The sequence below is a fragment of the Macadamia integrifolia genome, unplaced genomic scaffold (genome assembly GCF_013358625.1).
Source record: "Macadamia integrifolia cultivar HAES 741 unplaced genomic scaffold, SCU_Mint_v3 scaffold_245A, whole genome shotgun sequence".
Lineage (NCBI taxonomy): Eukaryota > Viridiplantae > Streptophyta > Magnoliopsida > Proteales > Proteaceae > Macadamia > Macadamia integrifolia.
This window is the reverse complement of record NW_024870655.1, coordinates 73,870-87,172: the sequence shown is the minus strand read 5'-3', so window position 1 is coordinate 87,172 and position 13,303 is coordinate 73,870. Positions and strand designations below refer to the sequence as shown.

The 13,303-nt window shown below is 39.3% G+C and overlaps 3 protein-coding genes across 8 annotated transcripts in view; all 3 read left to right on the top strand.

The window, feature by feature from the left end:
• The first annotated feature begins 263 nt into the window (after positions 1 to 263).
• On the top strand, positions 264 to 1,597 carry LOC122071509. The gene has a single exon (XM_042635871.1). The coding sequence runs from the start codon at positions 374 to 376 to the stop codon at positions 1,190 to 1,192; it is 819 nt and encodes a 272-aa protein (XP_042491805.1). The 5' UTR covers positions 264 to 373; the 3' UTR covers positions 1,193 to 1,597.
• Positions 1,598 to 2,977: 1,380 nt separating this feature from the next.
• On the top strand, positions 2,978 to 8,750 carry LOC122071510 (methyltransferase-like protein 22). Of its 6 annotated transcripts, none has more exons than XM_042635872.1 (9): positions 2,979 to 3,234; positions 3,327 to 3,434; positions 4,044 to 4,120; positions 4,221 to 4,323; positions 5,031 to 5,081; positions 7,374 to 7,530; positions 7,681 to 7,819; positions 8,303 to 8,408; positions 8,493 to 8,750. In XM_042635872.1, the coding sequence occupies exons 1-9, from the start codon at positions 3,036 to 3,038 to the stop codon at positions 8,675 to 8,677; spliced, it is 1,125 nt and encodes a 374-aa protein (XP_042491806.1). In that variant the 5' UTR covers positions 2,979 to 3,035; the 3' UTR covers positions 8,678 to 8,750. The 6 variants fall into 6 exon arrangements, with proteins under 6 accessions (XP_042491809.1, XP_042491806.1, XP_042491810.1 ...); XM_042635873.1 differs by having other exon boundaries at positions 2,980 to 3,234; positions 4,044 to 4,117; XM_042635874.1 differs by having other exon boundaries at positions 2,981 to 3,234; positions 8,505 to 8,750.
• A 1,370-nt stretch (positions 8,751 to 10,120) lies between these two features.
• Positions 10,121 to 13,303, top strand: part of LOC122071524 (protein ROLLING AND ERECT LEAF 2-like) — a 4,878-nt gene continuing 1,695 nt past the window's right edge. The window contains exons 1-3 of the mRNA XM_042635895.1: positions 10,121 to 11,646; positions 12,039 to 12,214; positions 12,736 to 12,959. Coding sequence (XP_042491829.1) covers positions 10,695 to 11,646; positions 12,039 to 12,214; positions 12,736 to 12,959 — 1,352 coding nt within the window. The 5' untranslated portion in view covers positions 10,121 to 10,694. The remainder of the gene's footprint in view (positions 11,647 to 12,038; positions 12,215 to 12,735; positions 12,960 to 13,303) is intronic.

The following is a 13,303-nucleotide window of genomic DNA, read 5'->3' as shown; positions in this document are numbered from 1 at the left end:
CACATGTCAGAATAAAGAGTCCACTTTTAGCCACTGCTTCGTAACGGGAGTACCTTCAACTGAGCTGTCAACCGTTGGATTGGAATATGAGGTAGTTCATATAACACGTGTAAACAATCCAGAGGCTGTGGTCTTTACGTGGATTCCAATTTGACGTTGACACTTGACAGTCCGTTACACGCTTCCCAAATACTTTTCCCTTTTTTGTCTACGTGCCCTCCCAAAGATTCCCTCAATGGCCACAGGACTCTTTCCCGCCAAATCACCTTCTAAGTCTTACCCTACCTTCCCCCAATCCCCGCCCTTTTTAACTGTCACTCCAAGTATACCATTAAAAGTAGAGTAGATACATACAGAGAGAGTATAGAGAGAGATGAAGAGCACATCAAAGATGGTAATGGGGGTAACGCTGGCCATGGTGGTGAGCTTAGCCATAGTGTTAGCATTGGTGCTGGTGTTGTTAGCAGAACTGTATTGCTCTCTTCTGCTACGCAGAAGACGGCTTCGAATCACCACCACCATCAACGCAACTTCAACTTCAACTCATCAATCCTTACAGCAAGAAACCTCATCGGTTCCTCCACCTCTCAATAGTATCTATGCACAAGGGGTTCTTAATGCTCCAAGAAGGTTCCTCTTCCCTGCCTTCATTGGAAAAGAAGTGGCAGAAGAAGAGAAGGGAGAAAATTTTAAGAAGTTCCCAGTTCTAGAGTCGGGCCTTCACCAAGTTGAAGGAGAAATCATCAGTACTCCACAACGCATTGGACTGTTCACAGCGTCGTCGCCGTCTCTTTCAATCAAATCGTTGGCTTCGCCTCGACCGAAACAAGCAGCAGCAGAAGGTAATGGTGGTGGTGGTGGTGCAGGGGAGCATTTTGTTTACATCTCGAACCCCATTTACGACAACGATGCTTGCAGGGTGAACAGAGTTGGAGTTGAAACTCCCTTCGAAACGCCTGAAACTTCACCTTCCCGTTTGGAGATGAGCGGCAATGATGATGATGATGGTTCTAGTTCCAAATCGCTGTCCATGACTCCTCCCCTGTCTCCAATGAAGAAGCTCCCTGCTGAGGCGTGTTCTGTTTCTCTTAGGGACGCACGATCAATTGGGACTTCAGGTAGTGGTTCAGACACAAAGAACTGCTCATCGTCATCTTCATCCGGTTCCCCTCGCACATCTCCTTCATGGTGATCTGTTATTGAGCTCTATTTCACTATTTTCTGTGAATAGCCCTGAAAGGGAGATGGAGAGAAACAGAGGATGGTCTCTCTATTGAAAAAAAAAAACGGAGTCTCGGTTTCTGTGGCTTGGGTCATGCTCGTCAATCCAAGTCACGCGTAACGAAAAGGTGCAAAGGTCCAAAGGTCCAAAGGTCTCTCTCTCTCTCTCTCTCTCTCACTCACCCTCGTCTCTGTGTCTCACTCTCTTTGTTGCTGCAGTCAGGAGCACCAGGGCATGATTCGTTTTTAGTTACTTTGTGAGAATGTAAGTGGTGGGAGAATGCTAAGAGCTTTGAGATCTCTTATGTGTGAAGAAGCATGTCATGTGAGGGTGCCCTCTATTGAATCTAAGCTTTCTTTTCTGTATTATTTTAAAGCTTCTTTGTGGTGGGGTGGTGCTAAAGATGTCATGGGGCTGGGGGACCTCGTAACCTGGTTTCGCTGCATTGAAGCAAGCCAAAAATTGCTTCCCTGAGAGTGTTTGTCGACATGGATAAAGACGTATCTTATTGGGTTTCGATGAATTCAAAAAGAAGAAACTTCGTTTTCTGTTATGGGTTGATTAAATTAAACTAAGCTCAGACAAAAGATAGCATAGAAGTCAATTAAATAAGGGCTTTGTCTAACCACTCTCTGCTATAGTATCCTCTTCTGTATTAGCTCTCAGTCCGTACAATCTTCAAGAACTAAACACTTCATACCGACGTGCCATGGGTATCTCTGGCGGGTGATCTAGAACTTTAATTGTTAGATATCTATGGAGCGGTCTAGATTATCCATTTGGAAATTTTGACCTCGAATTTAATCAAATAACCTCCTATATATGCTCACAAATAATTGTATTTTCAGTTGTCCATGAAATGGTTTAATGGGTGGATATACCTTATGTGATAGGATAATATGAAAATCCTCACAGTTGGATATTTATAAAATGGTTTCATTTGATGTGTCAAATTTCAACCTCAAATTCAACCCTTTGGTTCCATGTAGTTGCATATCCTATGTAAGGCCCATGCATGCACCATCTTCCCAAGTTTCTCAACTATTTATTTTGTCAAATGGCAACCTCCTCCTAAGCTGAAACTCAAACATGCAAGTAAGTAATCTTGGGGTATATTTGCCCACAAAATCGTGTGAGCATATCTTAATGTTTACTTGTCCATAAAATTTTATCATCATATGATATGTCAAATGATAGAACAAGTTGTCCAACCATATACGGACTAGGTTCACCAATAAATCTAGTTCATTTTTTAATATTTACATTTTACCGTGGTCATCTCCTATTGAACTGAAACTTTGACATGTAAGAAAGGGATCTAAGGTCCACCTAAGGTCTACTTGTCCACAATATTAAAGTTTCATGAAAAAAGAAAAATAATAATTGCCAAGCACAATTGGTGAGTTGTGGTTTGTAAAAATCCCATACTCACCAGGAGATCTCAAGTTCACCACATGGCAGAATCAAGATCTGGAGATGAGGGTTCAATCTGATTCAGTCTATGACTAGGAGGCCAGCTTGAAAAACTATGGTTTAAAAGTTTCAATTTGTAATTAGGCTATCATCGAATATGATCCAGTCCGGCTTTGCATATACATAAGGAAACAAGGGAAATTTTCTGGTTTTTTTTTCGGTTGACCCAAGTTTTTAGTAGGTTTGATCGATGCATTCGATCGGTCCGGTTTGGTTTCTACCAACCCAAAATCAAACCAATAAAGATTCGGTTGGGTTTGGCCCAGGATGAAATTCTGTTCTTTTATTTTCTTCCTGAAATTTGAACTGGTATGCGCCTTTGTTTCTATGGAGTGGCTCCATGGAGTACGAAGAAGCAAAATTGCCAGCATCAATCCCATCATCTTCATCACCAGAAGAAGAAGAAACTGAAAACCCATCGACGCCACTTATTAACATTGGCGATTGCGAGGATCATGTGATGAGCGAGGTTCACTTGGGCTGTCCTCCTTGTTCGTCAGGGCCCTATATATCCTGCTTCACCTTCCCAATCCCTCTAGGTTAAAAATAGCACGACACACCGATTTCCGCTTCCTCTTCTATGCGATCGATGATAATAGTTCTTGTAATTTCTTGAATGATTGTGGGCTAGGTACCAAGTGGCATAGTGGCGCTGATCTTGTTGAATTCGAAGGAGCTCCGACATGCCCAGAGATTAGTTTTGATGGAGACGGTGATCTTGTTCTACCACGACGAAGCAGTAAGTTCTAATCGAGATTCTCTATCCTATTTCTTGTCTGAAATTCTCCATTTGCCACACACCCATCTCCTATATGTGTAATGAAATCGATTACAATGCTATTCCTATTGCAGCAATTAAATACATACATTCTCTATCTGCCCTGTATGTTTGGTAACTTAATTCACTTTGCATAGTATGTCAATTTATTGGGAATTGGATACTTCAACATGACTGGAAAGTCTTTGCTCATTGTGTTCTTTTACGCTTGAAATTTGGAATTTTGAAGGGATGGGCACTTGCCTTGACTTCAATATGCTGCTTCCCCAATGCTTCATGGATTTATTTTGATAGTGCTGAATTTGAAATGAATGAGATGGATGCTATGTAAGCTGCAGAAGTTATGGGGTGAATACTGCAGTAAAGATATATATAAAGCCTACTTCTCTGCACCATTATCGTTTTATTTGGCTATGCCCTAATCAAATTATAAATTCATAATTAGTTTGAAAAAAAAAAAAAGGGAAAGAAAAAATTATGATTTAGAATATGGTTCTAGATTTTATGCTTCCATCTTGTAGGAAGGACTGTAATGTTACCTTTTCCCTATTTTTATATTTACACATGCAGAACCATCTAACAATAGTTCTGGAGTGATTATCCAGCATAATATCACATCATCAATTCCCAATGTTGGATTGCAGGTAGTACGTGGCTTCTCCTGATATCCTTCTTTTTGGAATAAGTGTTTCTTTTCTAAATCTTTTCTGATTCAAATGTCATCACGTTTTATCTTTCTCCTTTTAGTTATGGAGGGCTGAGTTGGCATTAGCTGATTTCGTGCTGCATAGGGTGTTTACGTCATCAGACTTTGATGGAATTGTTTCGTTAGAGCTTGGTGCTGGAACAGGTACTTAGTTAATGCCTTAATGGTACCGATTTAACTGAGTGTGTTACTATGTTTAGTTTGTAATATGCAAAACTAAAATCTATTGAGTAATATGTAAAACTAAAATCTATGTATTCTAGACTGATTAAATTGTATATAGTGCGCATGCCTTCACTCAGTTGTGATTGAGAGCTATTGAAGGTAGGGTGTCTCCGCTGACTTGGATTTGGGTGTCTCAGCTGACTTGGATTTTGGTGTCTCAGTTGGTACATTTCAGGTTTTGATAAGGGTCACATATGGTTAATCATTGGTAATGAATATGTTAGGTATCGATCTTTGAAATATTACCAGCTATTTAAGAATAATAAAGCAGATAAAATATATACTTCACAAGAAGTTAAATTCTTTTGCTTTAATTTTATGTAGAAATAGAAACATCAATGATTTCTTACTATTTTGTAGACTTAAACTGATAAAGTATCTTCATCCAATTCTCCCAAGTATCATCTCCTCTTAATTCCAACAGAGATTTAAGTCATTAGAATCCTCAAATTCTTGACAATTAGCTAGATCTTCACAGCTCTTACACAGTTCCTTTTCAACTGTTGCAACTGGGCCTAGTAAATGCAAGTGCATCTCTGCCTAAAATTTCTACCTTGTTTCCAGAATTTGGAAGTATTGAATCTCAAAATAAAAATTGAGCAGCATTTATTTCCCTGTCTTTTCAGGGTTGGTTGGTATATTGTTAGCACGTGTTGCCAAGACTGTTTTCATCACTGGTACGTTATGATTTAGAATTTATACACTTAATGTCATCTTGATGTTATTCTATTTCTTACTATTGTATATTCAGGATGAAGATTCTGATTCCTGGGAATGTTTGTGTGATAATACAATAACAATAACAACAACTTAGCCTTTTCTGGGTGCCCAGGTATCCACCACAAGCCTTTCCTCGTTTGAACCTCGCCATTAACTTTAAGGCTATGCCATCCTAAGGTCCTCTAAATGGAAGGATCTTATCAACGCCCATGAATGATAAACCAACTAAATGGGCTCGGCTACATGGATCTATGAAATGGTAAAATAAGAGAAAACATGAAGAAATAAAAGGGGAAAAAGAAAAGAAGGGGAAGAAAAAGAAAGAAACAAAGCAACACCACAGGAACATCCCACCTACAAGCAGTCGGCAACATAGATCTTTGCCCTCAAACAGTTCTATTTGAGGTCATACTAGAGTTAAGACCTAGCCTTTGCATGTCTGTTCTTACAACACTCTCCTATGGTCATTTTAGGCTTGCTTCTACCTTTTTTTGCTCCTTCCATATGGATCTGGTCAATTCTTACTAGGGGATCCTTTGGTCTCCACTGAACATGGCCATACCACCTTAAATGACATTCACGGAGCTCGTCTTGAATCGGGGTTACTCCCAAATGAGCTCTAACCGGGTCATTCCTAACTCCATTTCTCCTATTTTTCCACACATTTAGCCTGACGCCGTATTGGTCGGCTAAATTTAAGATGCATATCGGAAGGTATCCTATCATATCGGAGATATGCTAAGGCACAAAAGAGGGCCCTTTACATCTATGGGGGACCTGGACCCGTACTTCCTTAAGGATAGGGGAGATACGATCGTGAAGTAGGAAGATATGATAAAGAGCAAGGATTAAAGTATCGGTATTGGTCGCCCTATCAGTCGGCTAAATTTAAGATTCAAATTAGAGGGTATCGTAACGGTATCAGAGATACTTTAAACCGTGATCTCAACATCCTCATCTCTGCTACGCTCTGCTATGTTACGCTTCTTGACTGCCCAACATTGCCTACTACATTATTGAATGCAAAAATCCAGAGAAGAAAATTGAGAAAATAACAAAACAAAAGTAACAGAAAGGCATGGGTTTTTTTTTTTTAAGTTCTTACTTCATTGAAGCTGAAGAAGGAAAACACACAATGGAGAACAACTCAGAAGAAACAACCAAGAACAACAAAAGATAGAAGCTGCCACGCAAATCGCTATCAATCCTATCTTCAATGCTTGTTTGGTGCGTTGCGTTTGATTCCTTCCCGCCCTTCCTTTATAGTCTGACTTCTAACGTCAAGATATGAAAGGGCCAAGATCCACAACCAATCTTAGTTCCATTTCCAGCTAAGATGTCGTCTGTTGTTTTGAAGGACAAAATCTTTATTCGGACAAAGAATTCATCAAGAACATAGCAAAAGCTAAACTAATATCTCATCCAATTTCTTTCATGTTTTCTGTTCCCTTCTATGTCTTCTATAATCTGCTTAACTTTGATATAGGAAGTGTAAAGAAAAATTGGAATGTTTCAGAGGTCTTTTCTGTTGGAACGATTGCTCTGCTGAATTATATGATTTTATCTACATGAAGCAAAATTCAATATTAATAAACATACAGGAATCAGTATGACTCGGGTGATCAAATTTTGAAAACTCAAGTACTAACAAATGGTACTGCAAATTGTTGCAATACAATTTTTTTAAATAATTTCAAAGAATTTACATGCTTGGGTTGAATGTATTGTATTATATACGTAAATCATTATTCATATGTGATCAGAGAGGTACTAACATACTGGCAGCATCTACCACGGAGAATCTTCTTCTGATGCATAATTGTGCCATTGTTCATCTTACAGTGTGTTTTAATGATAGCCAGCTTTGATGGGAAAGAGGCTCCATATACCAATTCGATGCTAATTCTTTTGGAAAGTACAGGAACTCTGATCCCTGATATCTTCGTTGAATTTTGTTTAAGTCTTGTAATGCAAAATATTTTGCTTTTTTCAACTTCTATTATATCTTTATTTCTTCTTAAGTGTCCTAGCAGAACAAGAGACTACATTTAGTTCACTGCATTTTTCTCTTTTATATCAAATTATATTTAATTTTCCCTCTGTATACTTTTGTTATCCCGTGGTCAATTGCTGTCACTATTGTGAGGAATATATGGTTTAAAAATCTTTTCTTATTGCTAGCTCAAGTTGAATTTTTGTTTTTCTAAAATACTTCTAGAACGATGCTATCCTCTGTAATTTGATGCCAGATCATGGTGTTGAAATTCTTGACAACTGCACTGCAAATGTTCATCTCAGCTCCAAGACGTTTAGTGATAATCAAACTTCAGTCTATGTACGTGAACTTGATTGGAAGAAGTCATGGCCTCCAACAGTTGGGGAAGATAATTTTTCTTCTGGAAACAGGTGAACTCTTTGTTGCAGTTCATAGTTTAATCTGTCCCTCTGTCCAGTTCCGTAATCGGTGCTAGTTTCATTCTATCTTTCTATATATCTATCATCTAAAATTCCATGCTGGATAAAAAAATTTAGTTTAACTTTGTCATCCATGTACAGATATATGTGGACCCCATCAGAAATTGAAGTAGCTCAGGAAGCTTCATTGATCTTAGCTGCTGATGTAGTTTACAGTGATGACCTGACCGACGCACTTTTCAATACTATAGAGAAATTAATGTCACAAGGTTCTGAAAAGGTAGTATTCAACATGATAGGCCTGCAAAATGAATACTTGTACTGAAAAAGAAGAGGTTGTCCTTCACGCTTGCTCTCTGCCATTGCCTAGTTAGGAGATTGGTAATAGGGAATCATCCTGCAATACGACCACAAGCAAGATTTGTATATGAAAAATTGAGTCAAAAGTTAATGACAGAATGTCTCTTGAGTTTCTACTGTTACCTTTACTTTATTCCCTTTATTGCTCGACATAGGAACAGGATATTTGCATGGTTAAGATTGTCTGATGGGGTCACTCCCCACCCAATCCCCTGCCCCAAAAAATGTAAAAAGAAAAAAGAAAAGATGGTCTGGTTGGTTCAGCTTTATTGGCAGAGATCTCTGAGGTGGGGTGAAAGGAATGGTTCCTAAATGGATTGGGTATTTGGCATTTTTGTGTTGATTCTCTTCTCTTGATAAAAGTAATCCTCTACCTAGAATTCATTTTGGGTTCTGTTTTCAGGTGCTATACCTAGCATTAGAAAAGCGCTACAACTTCAGTTTCAATGATCTTGATGTTGTTGCAAATGGGTATTCACATTTCCTAAGCTATCTGAGGGAAGAGAGAGGTATGCACACTTTAACTACATAGGCAGAGCCTCTTGTATGTTGATTTTCCTTTTTGAATTTTAGACTTGCAACATAATATGCAGTTGATAATGCAGAGTGCATGGAGCTTGAAGATGGATTATTGCCATGTTTTGTTGGCAAGCGCATTGATCTTGCACAGATTCCACAATATGTGAGAGAGTATGAGAGAGGAAAGGATGTAGAGATTTGGCAGATAAAGTATGTCTCTTCCAAACTGACCAAGAAACTATCATGTCAACATGAATAGCTTGTATTTATGTACACTTTTGGATTTTTGTTATGTTTTATCTTAGCGTGTGATCAAGCAATGTGTTCCAAAAGAGGTTTTTGTGGATATTTACCAATCCTAATTTGAGAGCTGGTTAATTCATGGTTCTAAGTATTGGTATCTTATCGTCATATCAGCTGACACATATTGGTGTCGCTGGAGACTGATACTGTTACGATGCCAATATGGATCAGTTGTATCAGCCAAAAAGTGGTCCATTTTTTTTTTTTTAATTTATGCTTGACACGGCCTATTCTGTATCATGTCAGTACCGGTGTCCGGTGATACCTATAACCTTGGGTTAATTTCACTTGGGTGACAACCAGTACTTTTCTTGGTACTAAATCCCTGCAATAATTTTTTTATGAGAATAAAATTTCACTTTACTACTGAAAATAAAGAGACTTAAACCTTCTTTGGTATGCTTTTTTTCTTTTTTTTTAAAGGGTTTGGTTGCTTATATGGAGTTTGTTTCTATTAAAAAAAAAATGATAAAACATAAAAATAAAAAAGAGATTAACAGTCATGTATGTGTTTTGGTTAAAATTGATTTTCAATTATTTTTGCACAGAATTTTAATAAGCACGTTTTTAAAGTCCCAATATTAAGGGGTAAAGTAGTCATTTAATTTATAATTAGAAATCCAAGTTCCTATTTTCTTCAGTCCAAAGTTCCAAACTAGAGAAAGAGTAGTTATAAGTAAGATGGGTAAAGAGAATGTGAACGGATCAGGTTCACGTACAAGAATATTCGTGTACGTCCTTGGTCTGTGGCTTTAAAATCTATTACATGAAGAGAGAGAAAATTGATTCTAAATCCACGGACCAAGATCGTTCTCATACGTTTTTGTACATGGACCTGATCCGCTCTAAAAGGGAACATCACTTTACTCATTTCTTCAAAAAATCATATTTCTCATAAAAAACCATTTTTATTAAGTAGTTATCAACCATTTATATATTTTGATGAAAAATAATTTTCATTAATTATTTTTGTTTTATAGGTAAAAATCAAAAGGAAAAATGATACCAAAAGACCTTAAATGTCATAGAAATACAGTGAATCGCCTCCTTTTCAACCCAAAATGATTTAAACCAAGTAGAAAGATACCATGGGCCGCCGAGTGCTTGCTCTAGTGGTTGGCAGTGCTCCCTTCTTGAATTTTCAAGATGTATGTCCCTCTTGAGCTCTCATCTTAGCTTCTCCATGGGTCCTTTTCTTGACGACTCTGTGTCTTCTAGTATGGCCGTAATGGAAACTGTGCAAAAACAGAAAGAAATAAAAATCGTACAGAAAAGAGAAATTTTACTACTTAACCCAGTAGGGCACTGAAATCCAATTTACAAAGGAAAACCGTTACTCGTTCCCACTTTGAAGTTCCAAAAGTCTATAAAACTGAAAAAGAGGTCTTAATTAATATTCTTCGTTTTGATGGGGTCGTTGGGTTGTTTTATCCTTCTATTATAAGATTAATTCCTGCGGCACCATGGAAATTTGGGAGCTTTCTTCCGATTGCTGAGTCAGTGATGATTCACTACGGAGGTTGACAACCCGTAGCCAGTCTTTGGAGGGTCCCTCCCTCTTTCTCTGCCCTTCCAAGTCCCCATCCTCACTTTCGTGGATGTTTCCTCTGTTTCGTTTAAAGCTCTCTCAACTTTGAATCTGAGCTTTTCTCTGTTTCGAGGCTGCAAGGAAAATTCTTCTCTCCAATTGGGTAGGCGGTGAGTACACTGTGCGTGTTCAATTCAACTGCTCAACGAGAGAGAGAGAGAGAGAGAGTTCATCATCTCATGTGGGTTTCAGTTTCAGTTTCAATTTCTAGTTTTCAAGTTCAATTCCCCTACTTCCGATGGTCCTTGATCAGTTCTGAATAGTGAATACAACCCTCAACAGTTTACCCACCGTAGCCTTTGAATTCTAAATGCTAAATTCTTCCCTCTCTGATCCTCCGGACCCGAAAAATCATTAGCGTTATCAATTTTCAGAAGCTCTAACGATGGGTTGCACGCAATCAACAATCGAGAACGAAGAAGCTGTGACTCGATGCAAGGAGCGCAAGCAATACATGCGAGATGCTGTTAACGCCCGCAACGCCTTCGCCGCCGCCCACTCCCTTTATACAGTATCCCTCAAAAACACTGGCGCAGCCCTCGGCGATTACGGCCAGATGGAGGTCCATGGCTCACACCTCTCCCAGCCCCTCCTTGCCCCACCCCCAATCGCACCCCTCCCTCCCGCTCCTCCTCCACCTCCCAATTTCCCCCCACCTCTGCAACGCGCTGCAACTATGCCCGAATTCTCCATCCCCAAGTATGAACCCAAACCTGCCGAACCCATCCAAGAAGAAGATGATGAAGCCGAGATCGAAGACGGCGGCGACTCCCACCTTATCCGCCGTGGAAGTGCCAGGACTCCTCCTGAGCCAGAGGCCCCCCAACCACCGCCTTCCTTACCTCGCACAACCCCCTTGACCAACCCTGACCCACCTCTTCCACCGGAGACCAGTAACAGTACCTATGATTACTTCTTCTCGGGCGTTGGCATGCTCGGACCGTCCTTGGATTACCCAAATGAAACCAAACCCCAAAACGATGCAAGTGGCAGCAAGGATTATGATGATCGCTATCACAGGAAGGAGAATGTGGTCGTTGATGACGATGTTGGAAGTAAAGGTGGTACCGTTGAGCCTCAGATGGCGGAGGAAGCGGTTGAGCCAGAACCTGTGAAGCCACAGCCCTTGAAGAAGTCAAAGCAGGCAGTTCATTGGCAAGATGCTGCGTCAGGCCCTGTTGAGGCTATGGTTAAGTCTGCCTCAAAAGTAAATTTGTTGCAGATACTGAATAAATTGGATGATCATTTCCTTGAGGCGATGAAGAGTGCCCATGAAGTATCTAAGATGCTCGAGGCTAATCGCTTGCATTTCCACTCTAATTTTGCTGATAATCGAGGTACCTTTTTGCCTTTCAGTTACTTTCTTTTAAACTCATGTATTTTCAATACAGATTCTAAGCTGCGTTATATGCTATTGTAGAACATGTCGATTGCATTGTTCATCAATGTCTTGGTGATGATGATTGTAGTTTGAAGTCTAAACACCCCACCACCCCCCACCCAAAAAATAAAAAAATTTGGGGATCTACATGCTTTTTAAATGTATTAGAATCTCCCACATAAATCCAATTGGTGGAGAGTTATATTTGATTAGGGTCATTTCTTTGGCCTCAGCGACATGCTGTATTTTGATTGTTATATTGTATACATATCACCAATGTTTCTATTCAGTGACAGGAGTGGTGTTACTTCCGAATTGACATATAATTTACCTTAATAATGTTTTCAGGACACATTGACCATTCTGCAAGGGTTATGCGTGTAATTACATGGAATAGGTCCTTCAGGGGTTTGCCCAATGCTGATGATAGAAAGGTAGATTTTGATGCAGAAGAACATGAAACTCATGCCACTGTGTTGGATAAGTTGCTAGCTTGGGAAAAAAAGCTTTATGATGAAGTGAAGGTGTGTCACCTCTTTATATGGCTTCATCTTTGTTTAGAAATTTATCCCCCAACCCTTCCGTCTTTTTTTTTTTTTTTCAATGGTTTCGCACTTTCACCTGATTTGCTTGTTATAACCATGCAGAGTTTCTTTCATGTGTATCATGTGAATGTATATAACCCGGAACTTGTAACTGGTTACTTTTTTCTAAGTTTTAAGTCATCGCATTGATGCTTCAGTAGGGTGCCTCTTCATATGTCTTGCACCGCTCAATGAAATTTCTCATATTTCCATGAAGAGAAGATGTAATATCTTGATCACCTCTACCTTTGAGATGATCATTTCTGTGTTCATGGCAATACTGAGAGTGTCAAACCCCATTCCCATTATTGATATTTCTTTTCATTTGCATGCATTATTAGTGTTTGGATACGTTTTGGAATCAGTCTCCTCCCCCACCAACCCCCCCCCACCCCCCGCGGTTGGTCTCTTGTTATAAGTTAGTGCTGATGCTTACTGTAATTTCAACCCATGCTGGTCAGGCTGGTGAGCTTATGAAACTTGAGTATCAAAGAAAGGTTGATCTGCTGAATAAGCATAGGAAGCGGGGAACAAATTCTGAAGCATTGGAAAAAACAAAGGCAGCAGTTAGTCATTTGCATACCAGGTACATTGTTGACATGCAGTCCCTGGATTCAACCGTAGCAGAAATAAATCATTTGCGCGATGATCAGTTGTACCCAAGACTTGTGGAACTTGTAAAGGGGTAAGTTGCTGTGCAGAAATATTTATATAGAATTTGGGAGAAGAAATATCTTTCTATCAACATCTGATTCATAAATAAATCTAATTTTTTTTCTCTGAACTGCTTACCTTGTTCCCTTTCTCTGTCTGCCTGCTGTCTGTTGTATCTTTTGTTGATGAATATGTTCATATTTCTGTATTAAGTATATCTCAAGGAACCAATTGTTATTTCAAGTCTAGTTCTTGTGGTCCTGATATTTCTGATGATACATATTATACAGGCATATGACTTTACATCTTTGTCTCCTCCCACCTTCTCCCCCAAGGGGTTAAAAAGAAAGGAGGGGGGAGGGGGGAGGGGGGAGG

What these genes read in the sequence shown, in the direction of transcription:
- LOC122071509 (XM_042635871.1), top strand. Translation starts at nt 374, where the DNA reads ATGAAGAGCACATCAAAGATGGTAATGGGGGTAACGCTGGCCATGGTG.
- LOC122071510 (XM_042635872.1), top strand. Translation starts at nt 3,036, where the DNA reads ATGGAGTACGAAGAAGCAAAATTGCCAGCATCAATCCCATCATCTTCA. An exon ending in CAAGACTGTTTTCATCACTG is followed by an intron (nt 5,082 to 7,373) that starts GTACGTTATGAT and finishes ATTTGATGCCAG; the next exon opens with ATCATGGTGTTGAAATTCTT. An exon ending in TGTCACAAGGTTCTGAAAAG is followed by an intron (nt 7,820 to 8,302) that starts GTAGTATTCAAC and finishes TTCTGTTTTCAG; the next exon opens with GTGCTATACCTAGCATTAGA.